Genomic DNA, 19,027 nt, shown 5'->3' on the forward strand with positions numbered 1-19,027 from the left:
GAAGAGGAAACAATTTAAAAGAGTGTAAGCTTAGGATTCTGTGATTTGCTTCTCCATAACCCATCTACAAGTTTTTCTGACTGTCAAAAGACTTTAAGTACCCAGGATCTTAAAAATCATTTGGAAATTAAAGATTGTACTGCTCTGCCATTTAAATTCATAAAAATTAAGAATATGTCATAATGCACAATGGCCAATGAGTTACAGTAAGAGCTGCACTCAATCTAATTGTGCTTTGCTGTCATGGTGAGTGACAGGAGTCACTTCCTTGTCCTAATTTTTATAAAAGGAAAATAAAAAAGTGTGTTTGTCAGTGCAATACAAAAAAAGTCATACTGCCATCTAATAGTGGAATCCTTTAGATTCTCCATGCCTGTGTCTGCACTCTGCAAACGTCTCTTGGGTCTAATTGGCTCTGTAATGTCTCCCATTACACGTGCTGTCATTGCACTGCTCAGGAACTACAGAACCTATCATCCCACTGTAAATTCACTGTCTACACAAGTCTTTCCAAATCATACACATCTGACTTGTCAACTTCCCATCACTTAGTAATCCCAACCCACCTGATTGCAGGAATAAATGTATATCAAATATTATGTTTAAACGCAGGGCCTATAGCATGAGAATCCTCCTATTTAAATATTCATTTTATAATTCGTCTACTAACTTGGAATAGATTTACTGCAGCATTTTCAGCTAACATATATTGCTTTTACAAGTAATCCATGACACATACATTATACTCTTCTTACAGAAATATTCAAAACTTTACGCAGGCATTGCGCTTCCAATGATGGTCTTTATCATGAAAATTACTAGATATTCTTCTATAATTTATCCCCAAGATACACATTCTAAGTCATGTTTTTATACAAAGTGCCTTTAGTAGGAGCACTGAAAATTGCTTTTAACAGTTTGGTCTTACTATCACCACAAATTAACAAGATGAAATCTGTCCAACAGGCAAGCAGTCCTAAACAAGAATTAAAATTACTTTTCACCAGGGGTCCTAAACCTAGAAGTTGCAGCTTCTATCTGATTAAAGACAGAAAGTCATGGACATCCTTTTCTTTCAGTATTTTTAAGCAGGAAGGAAGCCTCAGCTCACAAGTTCTCCAGGGCAGCACTTAAAAGCTCAAACCCATAGCTGAACCAGGGTTGTACAACGGCCTGGGTGTTAAAATAACCAACCACAATTCAAATATTATCTTTAATGCTGCAGATAGGTACTGCTGTATTCCATGATTTCACTAAAGGTTGCCCTCACATTAATGGGAATAAATAGGTTTCCTTGGACTTAATCAAGCATCACTGGGACAGCACAACATCCCAGTAATTAAAAGAAATGTATTTGCCTGCCAGTATATAGAGATATTGTTCTGGCTAAGTAACTTCACTATTTTCCATGATCCTTACACTACAATTACTAGTTTACTGAAGTACTGGGTAACTAATTCTCCTTCATCTTTGTGCTGAGACAAAACAGGAGCCTTCAACTTCAGTGGTTCTGGGGGAAAAATACAGATCTCTAAGAGGCAGCAGAAATGAAAAGACCTCCTCCATCTTAAAATACAATATTTTTGTAACTGGAAATACCGTTGTAATCCAATTATATATATTCATTGCATAGAGGGAAAGTCTACTATATCTTCATCACGACACTCCATTGTAACCAAGATATGTAGTTCTTTAGTATAATTTCATATTGAAGCTGAAGTGTTCCATTTTTTTCAGCCAATTTGCAGAAATTATGTAAAGTTTCCCTATGATAAAATATAACTTTGGTACATCAGCCTAACAGAGGCTTAATTAATGGTCTCCTGGGCCTCTTTTCCACTGGAGCAGATCTGTTTAAGAAGAGTCTTAAACTTGCTTACAGAGGGGTCTTACCATGAACTGGGAATAATTCTCTGTGGCTATGGCAGACGTGTGCTTACACATTAGGCCTGACACCAATGTACCAGGGAAATTATTCTTCACCAGATTCCACCACCCTGAAAATTCCCTGAAGGAGCCCAAGCAGGTGAATTCCTATCAGCAGTTATTGGCATGATGGCTTCCAATCCGTGCAGGGCAGATGATGCAGAGGATTCCAGCAGACCCTCTCACTGTTCATCCACATTAATGCTCAGATGGCTAGACAGGTCTTTTAGTAATGTTCTAATGGGTATTCAAAAGTAAACACATTTGTGCACACAATATTCCACACAAGGCACATTTTAATACCCCACAGGTGTTACTCACTTTTTCTCAACTAAACCAGCATGTGACACAAAATCTTCCATTATAACTGAGGAACTCTAACGTGCATCTTACCATCTGCTTAAAAAATTCTTAATCGCATGAGCAGAAAAAGTGAAAAGTCCGCAGACTGTATTTGTGTCAAATACACCCTGCACATGACCACAAGTTATTTCCAGTGACTCCTGCACCCACACAGAGCTCACTGCGAGGCTGGAATCTACAAGCCCTAAATCGCACTCCTTAGGTTTTCAGGACCCACTTGAGTAAGATCACGAGTGTAATCTACAGGAAAAACGTTGTGCTGTGGTCTCAGGTGGGACCAGCTTCTGAACTCTTGGGAACAATTTCTGCAGAAAAAACTGGTTCTCTGAAACCCATTTCAAACACAACCAATGACTCCTAAGGCAAGTCATGAACAACTAAGTTTTGACCCACGGTCCCCTCAAGCTGGCCCAGGAGCACGCTGGCCCCGGCATGACGCAGGTCAGACACGGCCGGGAGGTTTTGGAGGCGTGACTGTCCCGGAGGCCGGAAAAATCACGGAGAGGCGTGTGAGGATAAAAACACGCGTTCGTGTAAAGGATCAAAACACGCGTTCATGGGCGCTGCTAACCACGGCAGCCTGGTGCAGCACCGGGGTGCGGGCAGGGCCTTCCCTCCTGCAGCCTCCCGAGCTCGCTCCCCGCGGTGTCCCGGAGGCTGTGTCCCGGGGGAGCTGTGTCCCAGGGCTATGTCCCCTGTGTCCCAGAGGGTTGTGTCCCAGGGGCTGGATCCCAGGGCTGTGTCCCAGGGACCGTGTCCTCAGCCCGGGGGTCTCCGGCTGCCCCGGCCCGCCTGGCCCGCCGCCCGTGACGTCACGCGGCCACGTGCCCTCCCCGCCCCGGTCCCCCCGGGCCCGGCCCCGGCCCCCCGCGCCCCCCGGCCCGGCCCCGGTGCCCCCTTTACCTTCTCGTGCTCCCGCCGGAGCCGCCCCACCAGCGCGGGGCTCAGCGGCGAGGCGCCGCCGCCGGGGGCCTCCATGCGGGCCGGGCCGCGCCGGCGGTCTCCGGGGCAGCGGGGAAAGGGAAGGGAGGGAAAGCGGCCGGTCTGGGCCGATCTCCTCAGCAGGGCGAATGAGTCCTATAGAAATGTTTGTGCAGGGCGAAGCGCCGGCTCCAGAGCCGCATCCACGCGGGGGCCGCCGCCGCCTGGGCCCGGGGCGCCGCCGCTGCCGGGGGAAGAAGCATCTCAGTGTCGCATTCTGGGCCGCGCCGCCGCCGCCGCCGCCTGGGCCCAGCTCCCGCCGCGCCGGGGAGAGCCGGCCGTGGGTGCCGGCGCTGGGTCCGGCCGCGCCGCCCGCCTGCTGCACTCTGGGTACGCGCCCGCGGCCCGCGGGAGGCACCCGGCTGCGAGCCGCGAGAGGCGGGCGCTCCACACCCCCTGCCCGGCCCGGCCCGGCCCCCGCGCCGGGCTCCGGCACCCCCGGGGCTCCCTGGCAGCAGCCCGGGCCGCCCCGGTGCTCCCGCGGCCCGGCGATGCGGAGAGCAGGCCCGGGCGCCAAGGCCTCGGCGGCGGAAAGCGGAGCAGCGGCTGCGAGGCGCTCAGACGGGCCTGCACTAATCCCGGAGCCACAGAGACAGAGCCGTGTGTCCTCTGTAACCGCGAGGTGCTGTCACAGGTTGTGCCCTCGGGATGCCGGCTCTGGAGAGTGTCTGTGCGCTGGCAGGGCGGCTGGCGGTGAGCAATCACAGAATCACAGAAAGGACCTTAAAGATAGAATAGAATCATCACGATTAGAAGAGACCTTCAAGATCATCGAGTCCACTATCTGCTCAGCACTACCTTTGTAACTCCTAAACCACATTGCCCAGCACTTGTGCCAGACACCTCTTCAACACCTTCTGCAATGGTCCCTCCATCACATCCCTGGGCAGCCCATGCCTGACACCCAAATGTTCCAATGCCTGACACCCAACAATGAAAACACTTTTTCAGTCTCCAATCCAAATCCCCATATTCCCCCTGCCATGAGCAAATACCACCTTCTGCTAGGCTAGGTTGCTCCACACTCCATCCAACCTGGCCTTGAACACTTTTGGGTTATCCACAACCTCCATGGGCAGCCTGTTCCAGGGCCTCACCAGCCTCACATGAAAGAATTTCTTCCCAATATCTAACTTAAATTTCCCCTCTTTCAATTTTTACCCATTACACCTTGTCCTTTTTTCTACAGTGGGCTGCCATGACTTGTCAGATTGCAAAATACTCTTTAAAATCAGTTAGAGCAGCACTCAGACTTGCCTACGTGGCAAACTCCCTGCATGGGAAGCAAGTGGGGTACAGCCACCCTGGCAATACAACAGGTAATTTATGTGCAGTAAACTCACTGGCCAGCTCTGTGAATGCCATTAGACACCTCTGGCATAGCACAGTGCTGGAAGGGAGCCACACTCAACGTGCTGGATGGCAGCACTGCTGAAGGCTGAGCAGCCTCTCATGGTGCTTGATGCCATCCTAGCACATATATTTCAACTTGTACACCCCAAACACCACGAAGGTGTGTTCATAGACCTTGTGTTTAGTGCTGTACTTTTCCCTTGAGTGAATGAGGTTTTCTTTTATGTTTGCTGGTAGAGGTGAGGGTCTCATACTGTGTCCCCCACTGGGGTTAGTAAGTATGTCATAAGATGGAGGTACAAAGGGTCATCATGCCTACATATAGATCAAGAATTTCCTTCTCCAGCCAAAGAATGAATACTTCCTTTCCATGAGCAGAACTAACCCTATACACACCACAAAACAACTGTTTGTTTTACACATAACACAGTATTTGCTGTGCACTTTTGTAAATCCATGTTCCCATCCCCCTTGAAGAGCTTGTTAAAGCTCTACAGATGAGGAATTTAGAAACAATTTTCAAAGCATGGTTACCCAAGCTGGAAGTTAGCTTTTAGCCAGACTTTAATACAGCTTCCAATATTGCAAATAAAAATTTGCAACTGGGTAGTTTGGTTTTTGAAATAACTACATCCATAATCTTTAAGAATAATGGAAAGTTAGCTAAAATCTCTGGCACGTGTTTGTCACTGAGGGAGGGATTCTGGATCCTTTAAAAGGCCAAGGGAGATATATATATTGTTATCAGAAAACAGCTCACCAGCAAAAAGATATCTCGAGTTTAAACAGGTTATACGAATCTTGCAGTCCTTCTAAATGCCCATTGTAGGTAATTCCCTTTAAGCCTGCTCAGAACCTCTTCAGAGCTTCACTTCTGGGCTCACAGAGGAGATAGTAAATACCGGTAATTTTTAAATGTTCTGGTTGATTTCATTTCATCTCAACTAGATCGGAAGATAAAACAGATGTACAATATAAAGATACAGTATCTTATTTCAGATTTTAATTTTTTTTGCCTGACATAAAAAACCCTTCAGTTTTTTATGTCAGGCACCATAACAAGAGGAGCCACAAAGTAGGAGTTTTGTATCCCAAGACACTATTTTCTAAATAGAATGTAAAGACATGCCATCATTTCTCTTGGTGCCTCTTCCAAAGACTTCACCATTTCCTGTGCCTTGAGTAGACCATTTAGTCACTGAATGTGTTGGGTTGAAGGCCTCTGACAGTTCCAAAGTAAGAGGCTGCATCATTATCAGAGCAATGACTGCTTGCCTTTGGTTGTATTGATGATAGTATGGAATAGTTTATGGCATCCTTTTGTACATTTTGTTTTTCAGCTGCCAGTGAAGAAATGTTCTAATAGTGACAAACAGATGGGATACAGCATTTGCCAAAGATGAGCATGAAGCCTTTCTCACATTCTTTTGCACTTATAACCTGTACAAAACCACTGTCACCAGAGAAACTCTATAGATTGTAAAATAAATCAAATTGAAATTTAGCCTTCTAAGCTGCAGATTTTTGTTTACTTGTTTACAACATTAAATCTTTAGATGCCCTACCAGATGATTTTCATAAAACCTTGGAGAAAACTCTGGAGGACTCTCTGTAATTAAGTGAGGGAAAGGCAAATAAGCAGAGCTTACATGTTCTCTTCCAAGTGTCTGGCTTAGTGCTCAGCAGACATGCCCGTACTGGAGCTGAAGGCAGAGCTGCTGGCAGAGCTTCTTCCAAACCCCAAGCTGGTCAGATTGGATGAACTTTTAAAATGAGAAATCAGTGTCTTGTTTTCAGTTCTGAAATGAGCAGGTCAGCTGTACCTGTGAGAGCAGTGGATTAGAAGCAAAGTCTTGGAGAGGTCGAGTTAAGTTTGCAGCAGAAAACCTCACACCAGGGCTCTGGCTTAAAGACATTCTCCTTTGGCAAAGAGGTCTGTGCCTTCTCCCATACTCATTCAAAGTCATTCACCACCACTCTGCAAAGACAGCAGTCACAAGGGAGGGGGAAAACAAGGAGAGGACAAAAAGAAGGAGGCACAGGAGAAAATGGCCCAGCCAGTCTTTCTGCAGAGATAAACAAAGCTGAATCCATGATCCCTCTGTTTTACAAAACCAGAGCCTTAGATCTTAACAACATAGATTGCAACACATCCACAAAAAGTTATGGATGAAGACAAGAGGGTTAAGAATCTTGGAGCTCACACATGTGCAAATACATGCAGAGCTATGCTAAGAACAACAGTTGTGTGGGGATTGGCTGGAAGTTGGGTACAGGGGAAAGGCAACAAGAAGGAGCTCATCATTATCAAGTGGGAGAAAAAGTTATCCTGAGACAGAGCTCCCATGAGAGGAATGCATCTTTGGAAAACAAGATGTGACCCACGTGGTCAGAGATGTGACCACCTCTGTTGTCAGCACATGGACACAGTGTCAGAACAGGAATAGTGAATGAGCTCTCCAGGCCATGAGCAGATTCCCACATCTGCTGAAGGGAAATTTCATACTCAGTCTTCTGTCATGAAAAGCACATGTTAGAACTGTTGGAAAAAACCACAGACTAGTATCCTTTAGTTAAAGCTAACTCATAATCAAAATGCCATAAGACCAAGTCCATCTTGGGATTGTATATATAATTCTGGCTGCAACACCCACCCTGCATGCTTATTATGAACTTTTAGTGATTCTTAAATTCCTGTGAAAGATTAAAAGCCTTTCCTTGTTGCTGTGATTTGCCAGGAGGATAAGTGCCCTAGCAAATATTTAAGAATAACTGTCTCCACACTGCCAGCAATAATTGCATATTTTTTCTATCCAAAAGTTTTATTCTGAACAAAATCACTATTAACTTTTCTAATAAGTGTTCTTTATGTTGCAGATAAGTCCTTTTGGGCCTTCCTGTTGGAAAAAAATATGGCCATGAGTCCTCCTCCTTTGGTAAATCAGGAAGGCAACCCAGTTCTACTTGAGCTGTTTAAAGGAGTGTAGCTCTGCAGTGCTTGCAGAACCATGGTCACAGCCTGCACCTCCCTCAGTTTAATCAGCCTGAAACAGCCAGTGGGTTTTGTTCAGATAATGACAATGGAGTCAAACTACAAGACACCTTTCATTGTCCAGACATAGAACAAGTAAGGCTTTTATTTGGTTGTTGTTCTGAAACATCATGGTGCTGACATTACCATGTTCCTCTCTCCTGTCTTTTCTCATTAGAGAAAGGTGAGAGGCTTCAGGGATGACACCAACATGCTACTCTTTTTTTGATTACATACTTAAATACCTTAACTCATGCTTGAAATGTAAGCTATGGGGCACTAGGTGACAGCTAAACATTTATTTGCTCTGTGTCACCAACTTAGCCTCACCCTTGCTATCCATCCACACAACTATCCCATGTTTAACGTTCTGATACCTGCGAACCATCAAACAGATGTTCCCTCATGTTCAGTTTTTGGACAGGGTTAAGTAATGATTAGGTTGATGTTCATTTGTCTCTGCAGGGAGAAGAAGGGGCCTGATTTTCTGGTTGGAGCTACTGGACCTTAAAGTCCATCAACACAGTGCATTTTGTTTCCATATTGGTAGTGATGAAGAGGAGTCTGGATCTGTGTATTGGATTCAGCCAGGATACAGAAAATTGTCACAAATAGCCCATACCTTTGCAGACACACACATTACCACACACATCTAGGGACAGCTAGTTAAAAAAAAAAGAAAAAAAGAGCTGCAACAAACTGTAAGCTGTCTGGTGAGACCATCTGTAGAAATTTCATTTTTCCTGGTAAAAAAGGCATCTATGTAAAATATACATAAGGCAGGATAACCAACTATTAGTGTGCATTATGCTCTAACCTTATTATGTGTTTGCTAATAATAACAACAGAGCTTGTTTTCATCTTGCTGTCACGCAGCAAAGTTCGGGGCCCCTCGCAGCGACACAGCTGACTGTAGTGTAGCTGCTATTCTGTGAGCACTGTCATGCTTGGTTTGGTGCATGAAACTTGGATGCTTTATTTGTATGCTTTGTAGTTGCTTCTGCCATCTTTGATTAGTATCACCTGGAAATCCCTGCTTTTCTGCATGTAGTCACACCCAAGAGGAAAGCCTGACTCGGAAAAGATTAGTGTCACTTTGCTTTTTCCCCTCATCTTTTCCCGGTGAAGGAGGAGAGCTTTCTGATCATGGCAGTGTATCAGTAAAGATAGCCTAGATACCAAATACCTTAAGGGCTTCAATCTCCTCTCATATGTCCCAGAATTAAAGCTGAAATAACTCTGTTGACTTCACTGGTGATTTATACCTGCACTAGTGAAAGGAGAATTAAGTTCTGAGGTTTGTATGAGGGGGTACTGTGAAATTTATTTTTTTATCTTGCTAAACAGACAGGACCAAAGGCAGGTTTCCATTAACAGGAAGATTGTGACATTAAGGATGTCTGTTTTTCTCACAAGCTATTTCCTCTCTTGTGGTAGGGTGGTGATGAGGGTGGCAGCATGAGAGCAGCCCTCGTGCAGACTCAAGGGGCAGATTTAGAGGTCTCCCACACCACAAATGCACAATTTCTTTTCTGATGTTTGGGTCACTAACTCTCTTCAATACAGCAACTGTCAAAGCTGGTAGCACAAAGTGTGTGTGAAAGCAAAGCCTGTACTTCACTTTTGCAAGCTAAAACCTTGGCCCACAACAGTGTGTTCAATACAGGTCTTGCATCAGGTCCAGCACGAGCCAGCTGGGCCAGAGCCAGAGAGAATTCTCAACCAGAAGTGGCCTTTTTAAATACTCTTTACTGGCTATGTTTTTCTGCCCATTATTGATCAAGGGCAGGTTATACACCATTATTTTTTGCTGTAGCACAGCAGCCAGTTTGATGCTGTTCATGTCTCAGAAAACTCTTCCTCTGGTTTCCAGTTTGTAGAAGGGGTACCTGCTAAGTGGGCATTCCCACTGCCTTCTTTCCAAGTGATCAAGGGACATTTCTCCAAATAATTGGGGTCTTGTCTCTACAATGCAGCAAGCCAGCACAGAAGCACTAAACTGCTTTTCAGATTTTTTACCTGAGTTTCTGTGACTGAAGTAAAGCTGGTAACTACAAAGGTTGGGTTTATCATTATTTTCAATTAATAATTTTGTCTATCTCTTTAATTGTAATTTCTTATTCACTTCAGGGAACTATTTACATATATTTACATATATTTATTTATACACTTTAACAAATGTACTCATATTAAAACAGGGCATTTCTCTGACAAGCTTAAACCTGTTTCCCTATCATTCAACTTCCCTTTCATTTCACCTTTTGTTTTCTTTCTTGGCATTTTTTTTCTACTTTAAAACACTGCATTTTGTTGCTAAAGGCACCTTTGGTTTCCAGATATCCTTCCAATTCTGTTTAGTTCTTCTCAGTAAAGTCACAAATGATATTGAGCATTACATTGATTTTTAACAAAACAGCTGGGATGGGAATATGACAAACCAAAGGAAGCCAGAAACCACAGTCCTCTACTTGTGCTGCTACAAACCAAAAGCATATTACAATTCATTCCTACAATTCATTCCTGCAAGTCCTTTCTTAAGCATGTAATCCCAATTATGGACACAGTCCTCATGGCTTCAGGGAAAGTAACTTCATGATCCAGGACTCTCCTCGAGAGAGAAAAATTCATCAACTTGCCTAAGAAGGAGTTTCTCTGGAAGCTGTAGACTGAGGAGAGTCAGAGCACGACTGGAACTCCTTTTTGCATAACCAGATCAAATCTGGCCTTGGTAATAGTGAGAAATTATTACCATGTGAATTCTAATCCATGGCATATGCAGTCGGGGCTGGGTGGTCTCATTATAACTTCTAGGAGAGCAAACCTCATCTCATAAACCACCACTGCAGGTGGCACTTCAAATGGAGGTCTGCAGGCTCAGCAGTGTAACTCCACTTCTTGCTGAACTCACTGAGCATTTTTAGCAAAGGAAATGCAACAAAATCAGTTGTCTTCATATTTTCTGACCCCTCAAGATTCCCCCAAGATGCTTATAATCATTATTTAGAGAAAGAAAAAAGAATAAGAGACTTGAAATACATATTTTCTGTGGAGTGATGTAAACTACAAATATTTAAGCAAACATCAGTAAGATGATCCCAACACTTAAGGCAAGCAACAATGAGCCCCAAAGAGGGGAATACTTCCAAAAGATGCAGTCTGTTTTTTTAGGACACATGTTCAAATAATACCAATTTTATAAAACAGAACAAGTTAGGATTTATTAGACTCCTATGCTAAAGACAACTGGGTTTTTCCATATCCTTTGGCATATCAAATGTAATTGACCTCATTGAGAGGAGAGACATTCAAAGTGTTTTAATAACCTGAACTGGGCTCCATATCAATTTACATGAAGATCCTTAACTGGTGTCTGTTTACTGGCATTTATTGGGCTTCATTACAAGGAAGGTCCTGCCTGCCCATCTCACCTCATTTCTGTTTTCCTCTCCATGCAAACCTGGTCTGTTCTGCCACAGCAACAGCCAGCAGGCATCCTTGAGTGGCATCCCTGTGGTTTAAAATTTGCATGGAAAATTATAGTGGCCCAAAAGCAAGTCCAAAACATTATCATGGTGGCAGGACTGGAAGGGCAGCACTTCTGAACACCCTCTCAACAAGAGGGTGCAACTCAGCGAAGAGAAGATGCAGCAATATTTGCCATTCTTGGGAACAAAGATGTTAGGGCTGCTTGCCCATAAAGAGCTCTGCACTTTGGGCCAGACATGTTTGCTCTTGGCTAAAAACCAAATTTTTGACATGAGACAGCCTTGATAGGGAAGTTGCTGCTAAGGCACAAAAATGATGCTGGTGAACTAAAGACATTATTGTAGCTCAGTTAAGAGCAGACACTACTTTTTTATTTGATTTCAATGTATTTTGAATTTATTTGTTTTTAAAAGCATCTAGAATTTAGGAGACGTATACATATACATAATAAATCAAAATAAGTGAGGAAGTGACAGCATAAAGAACTGAAGACTTTGAATAATATGTTTCATTTTAAAATTACAAGAGCATAAATGCACAAAGTCTTAGAGGCCTCCATCCAACAAAGCACTTACATGTATACTTAATTTTAAGTCTCCCTACAGTCACGCTTTGCTGAATTGAGGCATAATAATGGTAAACTTATAGGCCAAATTCTGGACTGAATTCAGCAGATGCAGATGTCTTTAAAAGGAAACAATATGTGTATGTGGAAAGCACATCTCTAGACACGCATGCCTGATCACTTGCATTCATGTTCAGAAACTGTCAAATGCAGGAACATTTGTCTCCCCTGATTTAAAATACTTGCCTTGTTTGACACAGAGCCACTTTGCCAGCAGAAAAAAATGGTCTCTGCCCAGAAGACCTTACAATCTGAAATTTGGAGAGATGAATAGCAGGTAAAATATAGAAAAGGATGAGAATGGAAGAGAGCTGAAGTAATAAGCTCACATGGTTATTCATTATAGACATGTGCATTCCGTGGTTGCCAAGTTATAAGTTTTAAATATAGAAGTTTACTTTTATGTACAAGTAATAATTATTAACAGAAGACAAATCTTAGGGGGCTCTACAGATCATTTTGACAGTCCAGAGTGAATGGGAGTTTTGCCACTCATTTCAATAGAGTCAGGCTTTTATTCTGAAAATCTGCTTTAACCCATATGTCCCCAAAAGAGAGCACACACAAACCTTTACAGCCCAACCAGCTCTGTTCTGACCTACAGAGCCTGGAAACTGGGGTGCAAACATCTGGCAACTCAGAAAGAGGAAGTGTCATTCATCACACATCTGTAATAAACAGCAGCATGCCAAGCAGCAACAAACCTTCTCCAGCCTTTCTTTACAGCCAAGCCTCCCAATTAACCTCCTGTCATCCAGAGATCAAGTAGGAGACTCTCACAGAAGGAGATTTGCTCCACAACACCTCAACTTTCAATTCTGCCACACTTTTCTGGGATGGAAGGGGAAGCACACAGTGTAGAACTGCTGGGGAGGAATGGTCTGTGCACATGGCCATGCTCACAAGCTCCCACCCCTCCTGCAACCCTGGGAGCTCCTGAAGCCTCATACCCCCAGCTCACATAGGAAAAGGGATTTAAAACTGTCAGGCAGCAGCTTTCACTATTAACTTCCAGTTTTGAAACAGCTGAGACTTAGAGGCTTTGAGAAAATCTGGGTCCGATTTTTATTTTTAGATAAACTGCCAGGGAAATAAATCACACAATAATGATTTTCAGTAATTTTTATAAGAGAAGTGACAACTCACTGTGGTGACTCAGTATTTGCAGAGTACTCTACAATATTGTGTAAGCACTTTAATTTCATCCATGATTGAATGAACTCAAGGGGTCTGGGCTTTGTTCCTTTAGCACTTTAGAGATGTTTTAGCATGAGGTGGGAAGAAGGTAGCAAAGGACAGACTTTGTCCATATGGTTGCAGTAGACAGTTTTAGGAATCATGCAGAGTCATAGGGATTTAACATTTCTTCTACTGTATCAGAACTTTCACCTCACCCAAGAGAAATAAAATTCAGTTATTACAGAGATAGATACTAACCTTAATAAAGGCACTGGTAAGGTTGGAGTGATATAGGGGTGGGCCATGCTCTTGCCCTGTTTCAGTGAATCTGTTTGGGAAGAAAGCTTTCCAGAAAGATGATTCTGATAAGCAAAATGGCTTTGTAGTACTAGCAAAGAAAACCCCCTAAAAATTGGGGTTTTTTTCTTTACGAGTTTGATTTTGTTACTTTTGTTTTTTGGGGGTTTTTTTGAGGTTTTTTTGTGGTTATTTTTAAACTTCTCTCAAAAAAAACCCCAAACACTGACACCCCTCTGAACCGAGGCACGGCTCCTTGGGCTCTGGCATTAGTTCAGTGACTTCCACCCGGCTCCACGCTGTCTGAAAGGTCCTTTCACAGGGAAGTTAATGCAATATCTTGGCCTGAATTACCTCCTTTTTATCACTACCTGCATGCTATTTAGATATAGATTTTTTAGTTAAATGTACTTGTTAAATTTTAATGTTCTTTTGAAACACTGATGAATTCAAATACCACTATATGCAGCTTGCTGGGTCCAAAGAGCCACACAGTGGGAATGAAGCTGTACTCAAACCATGCTGAAGCAGAGGATTTTTGTTTTCTCACTGGAGGCATGATGCAATAACCACCCAGCTGATAAGCTTTAACTAATTTGCAGTTTCCCATTTATTCTTATAAAACACTACAGTAAGCTGTGTTTGGAGTGGCTCTTCCCCCAGATTGCATACACTGTGACCTGATTTTCTCCCTGCCACATGCTCAGCACCCCCAGACACTCAGCTGTGTGTGTGAGACAGGCATGCCCTTGTCCAGGGGGTTGCACAGACAGTCACTGTCCCCTGGGCACGGGCCAGGCTGAAGGCAGCCCAGCCAAGTACACACAGCTGCACTGCATTTGCAGCATTGCACAAACTCAGTGGAGAGAACTAACTCTTCATGTAGCTATAGGAGCAACCAGGTATTATGTGAATGAGAGGAAATAAATAACTGGGTTCTTCACTTGCAAGTGTTCTTTTGGTTGGGATGATGGTTTGTTATGCAACTGAAATGTGAGAAAAAACAAGGAACCAATGATTTCCTCCTGCACTCACAAGACAGCACCAAATATCTCTTGAAGCTCAATTATGATGGACAAGGAAGTGTAATGGCTAGGTCTGTTATGTCAAGGCAAGACAGGAATATTAGATCAGATACCCCAACTTGCACAGCAAAAGCCCCTAGACCACCAAAATAGGTTTGCATTAAGTTTAATACTTTAGACTTTGATTAAGAGCTTCTACATGACTAAATGACACTGTTTAGAGACACTTTGTCATAGTCTGAGGACCACCAAGACAGGCAGAGTCCATCATGAAGCCCAGCAGAACTCCAGCAGGCACTTGGAAACAGCAGCTTTATTTCCCATTTCCACTTCAGTTTGCAGACATTGGTTGTTCTGAAACATTTCCCTGCTAGCTGAAAAAGCTCCCTGGTACCCTGTATTTTCTTCCCAAGAAGGTGCTTATACATTATAATTGAGTCACTTCTCAATCTTCTTTTTATAATGAAAGATAGAATAAAACAGCCTGCAGCCTTTAGAGCATAGGCAGCTTTCCAGAAGAGTTTATGAAGGAGTAGAGGAAGTCTTAATTTCCCTATTTACAATACAGTATCAGTCATCTCCCTTTTCAAACTTGCCAGAAGCTTTTGATTCCTTTTGGAAAAAGCTGTATACTCACACTAAAAGGCACATAAGCATGTATCAGTTCAGGTAGCCCTTGGTCCCTCAGCCTGTTTTTGTGGACACTATTTATGACAAATCAATTTGGACTTGCATGGCAGGTAAAAATGTAAATCTTATCTAAAGCCAAAGCTCCAGTGCTACTTTTAACAGCAGCTTTTTATTTCACTGAAGTATTTTCTTTTCATAGAAGTAGATTTCAACTAATCTTACAGTGATTTGAGAAAACCCTTTACAGATCCCAGTGTCATTACAGACTGTTTGCAAGGGCTGGCCACTGATTGCTGCCAGCACAGCCATCGAAGGACAGGGGCTGCTCCCCTCCCAGCGCCTTCTGGAGGGCCTGCCCAGACCTCTGCCACACAGCTATTTTCTGAACACAAGAACCAGCATGCTTTGGTTGGTTTCTAGCATAAGCACCTGTGCATGATCTCATTATTAAAGGAGTCAGTGTGGAAAAGCGAGTTTTGCTTCTGGTGCCCATGTAGCATCCCCCAAGAGCTGTGCCCCTCTGGGAGCTCAGGGTAGCAGAGACCTGCTCACAGCCAGGTGTGTGCCAGGGAGCCCTCCACAGCCACCTGAGTGTGATGGTTCCACAAATCCATCCCTGCCCTTGCTGGTGCCCATGGTGGCCCAGCCCCTGGAGCTATGGCCAGCAGCTCCATGTGAAAGCCTTGCTGTGCCCTTCCTGCTGCCCTGCCTGTGGCAGCAGCTCCCCTTGCTCATCTCTGGGGACCCATTTCCATGAGATCTGCCAGGGGAGGCTCCCCAGTGCCCTGCCTGAGCCACTGCTAATCGTGGCTTGCAGGAGGAAAAAGCTGCTCAGTTCCCTGACACAGCACAGCCACTGGCACCCACGGTGTCACAAATCCTGTCAGGGCTTCCCTGTCTGGCACTAAAACCATACCTATTATTTATGGATACCCCTTTTTAAAATTAGATGATTACAAATTAGAAAATACATGTCCTTAAATCTGAAAGTGCAAAGAGGGGTTATAAATATGCTAAGTCATTCTTTTATGTGACCTGCATAATTATGGGAACTGTAAGAGTTGCAATTTAAAAGGATTTTGAAAACACATCATCTTTCAAAAGATACATCAGTAGAAGGTCATCTGTGACCCCTGCATTGTGTGAATTTTCTGATGGAATAGATAGACCTAAAGTAAGATGACAGCTGCCCTCTCATAATTAGCAAGCAGGAGGCTGAAACAAACTGAAAGCCACCCAAAATATCAATATCAAAGTAGACATAAAGGAATCAGCATGAAGATAAGCACTGTGCTTAAATCTCTACGAGATGCTGCGCCGGGCTTAAAGGAAGAGGCTGATTTTTAATGCAGACACAATACATGTGTAATTATGAAATAGCACAGTTATTGCAGCAGCAGATGCAAGTGCTGCCCTGTGCAGGCTGAGCACACAGCCAGGGCTGTGCAGTGGGGCAGTCCCAGCCCGGGCAGACACAAACTGCACGTGCACATCCAGAGCCTCCCTTGTGTGCTGCTCACCCTGTGCCTCTGCCACAGCAGCCCTCAGCCAGTCTCACATCAGCACTGTCACTTCTAATGGTGAGGGACAAGTCCCATTGTCTTCTGGCATATCACATTTTCTTTGAAATGACTTGTCCTAGATTTTTAGATTAAAAATAACGAGTATATAATTCATATATACCACATAAATTTTATATTAAAAAAAAAAAAACCTTAAAACCATACCTACAGTACTTTAGTACCTGACTTGTATATTTATGTGACTATTGTTAGAAGTGACTAATTGGGTTTGATTAGCTTCATCATTAATATTCTGTCCATAATTTAACATGCTTCAATAAAATACCCTAAAGCAGTATAATGATTAGATTTCAGGAATATGTGTTTTGCAATTAAGTTGCTCTTGATTTTGATATGCAGATTAAGAAATGGTGGTCTCATTTAAAAAAAACTGCCCTTATTAACTCAGCAGTATACTCTGAAGATTAGGTAAGAAATCCAAGATTTTCTCTTTGTATATGCTAGTTAAAATGTATTTCAATCAAGCATATGTGGGCAAATCAGATTTGATTAGTTTAAGTTCACAGTCATTCTATCTAAATGAATAATGTGTCACCTAACATTGCAAAAATTTGATTAATAGTTTATCAGTTAATTAAAAATGGGGTTTAATTTTTCTTTTTTAGGAAAATGCAAGGTAGATATTCCTTGTCTTCATCATAAATGCAAATTATTTCAGCTTGAATCTATTGTTCCTTGTTCGCTTCTTAGCCAACTGGCAAGAAAGTAAAGCTTTTAAAACTATCTCTTTTAGAGAAGCAGTAAAACTTTGTTTGCTTACACATATGGCTGCCAGTTGTCCAAGTTCAAGTAGGATTATTCCTGTACAAGCCTTTTCCTCCCCCAGACTCTGCAGGGACTTTTTGGAGAGAACTGGCTTTGCTGCATCCCACAGCAGGTCCAGGAGGACTCTGCGAGTGAGGAGTCCAGGTGAGACCCACCAGAGGGGTCAGGGAGAAGGGAGGAGATTCCAGCCATGCTGGGGAGCAAAAGGGACAACACTGGGGACAGGCAGCCCCAGCCAGCCCTGAGAGAAGAGCACCAAGCCATGGGCAGCCCTCGGTGACTCCTGTCAGCCAGCACCAGCCCATCACAAACCCACAGGGGCGCAGGAGGAGGGTGGCAGGCAGGGCTCCAGCCAGGCTGGGTGCCTGAGCACTGCTGCTGTAGGCTGCACCATGTGTGTGTACCCATGTCTTGTTTGATAATGTATAGAATATAGAATATTACACAAGCAGAGAGGAGAGCTGGATGGAGCTCTCAGTGGTGTGTGCATCTGTGTGAGCACTCTGTACTTGCCTGCTCTGTGTCCCCAGCTCTATGTGTATATACACACACATATCTAACTATCTATGCATCTCATTGTGGTACATGATTTGTCTACTGTAAATACATCCTCAGCCTTGCTGCTGGTTGGACATGAACATGAAGCTGCAGCAGCTTCACCTCTCAGGCCCTCAGATCCTGCCTGACACGTTTTCCTCCACGTTACACACGCAGAACAACTTGGAAAGGAAGGGAGGGGAAACTTCCTCCATCTAAGGAGCTTTGAAAGTTGTTTACAAACACCAACATTAAGAAAATGGCAGTGCTACAAAAAGAAACATATATGAAAAGCTAAAAACTGGGAAAACAGAAAACTGGTTTCCTTCAAGAACTCAATTAAGTTATTTGGTGCAACCACATCATATAGTTTTAATTATATTCTCCCACATTACACTTTCTACATGATTTTACATTATCCAGGGCACAGCATGAATAGCACTCTGAGTTAGCAAGCATGAAATGTGTACATCTACACATGACTCAAGTACACAATCCAAGATCCTTAGCAGAGTCTCTCCTAAAGATACCCCTACAAGTCCCCATGATACCCTGAGGAAAACAGCCAGGATTTTAGCAGGGAACATAGCACAGCCTTCACACAGCAGGAAACACTCACAGGAGGTGCCTCTCCTCACTCTGAGGGTGGGACTGCTACACAGAGCAGCATGGAAGCGTCCCATCAGAGCAGGGGAGATGGGCAGGATGGTGGTAACTCTTCAGCAACAACCAGGAAAATTTACCTGCTTTTCTTTAAGAAGCTTGTTCCTTTTTTTTTTTTTTTTTTTTGAAGTTGGATTTTAGTGTTAAAACCAGTCCAGAATATTAAAGCTACTCCTAAACAGTTGGATGAACTCATGCATTCAAGTTCATTGCTTCTCCCCTCTGGCACTGTCCTCCCTCTGGCTCATACACACTGCCTCCAGTGCTCCAGGAGCCCAGACTGCTCCACCCTGTTTTCATCCACTCAAACATCTCTACATACTTTTCAATCTGTGTAAATCAAACCTCTTATTTTAGTCCTTTTATCAGTAACTCTTCTGTTCCCTTGTCACCTGTGCTTTATATCTTTATTTTCCTGTATAAGGCAGCCTCACAGAAATGACTGGAAAAACTATTACCCTTTCTCCTTCTCTCCATAGCCACTGTTGCTGCCACATCAGGAAGAAATCAGCTACTTAATTACAGCGTATGAGACAGATAAAATGCCAATTTTGCCTCCTATTTATAATGATCACTTAATTTT

At 43.5% G+C, this 19,027-nt stretch overlaps 1 protein-coding gene across 1 annotated transcript in view; it reads right to left on the minus strand.

The window, feature by feature from the left end:
• URI1 (URI1 prefoldin like chaperone) overlaps positions 1 to 3,496 on the minus strand; it is a 40,957-nt gene extending 37,461 nt beyond the window's left edge. Inside the window, exon 1 of the mRNA XM_058034037.1 lies at positions 3,193 to 3,496. Coding sequence (XP_057890020.1) covers positions 3,193 to 3,267 — 75 coding nt within the window. The 5' untranslated portion in view covers positions 3,268 to 3,496. The remainder of the gene's footprint in view (positions 1 to 3,192) is intronic.
• Between the last annotated feature and the right edge of the window lie 15,531 nt (positions 3,497 to 19,027).

Source organism: Melospiza georgiana, chromosome 14 (genome assembly GCF_028018845.1).
Source record: "Melospiza georgiana isolate bMelGeo1 chromosome 14, bMelGeo1.pri, whole genome shotgun sequence".
Taxonomy (NCBI): domain Eukaryota; kingdom Metazoa; phylum Chordata; class Aves; order Passeriformes; family Passerellidae; genus Melospiza; species Melospiza georgiana.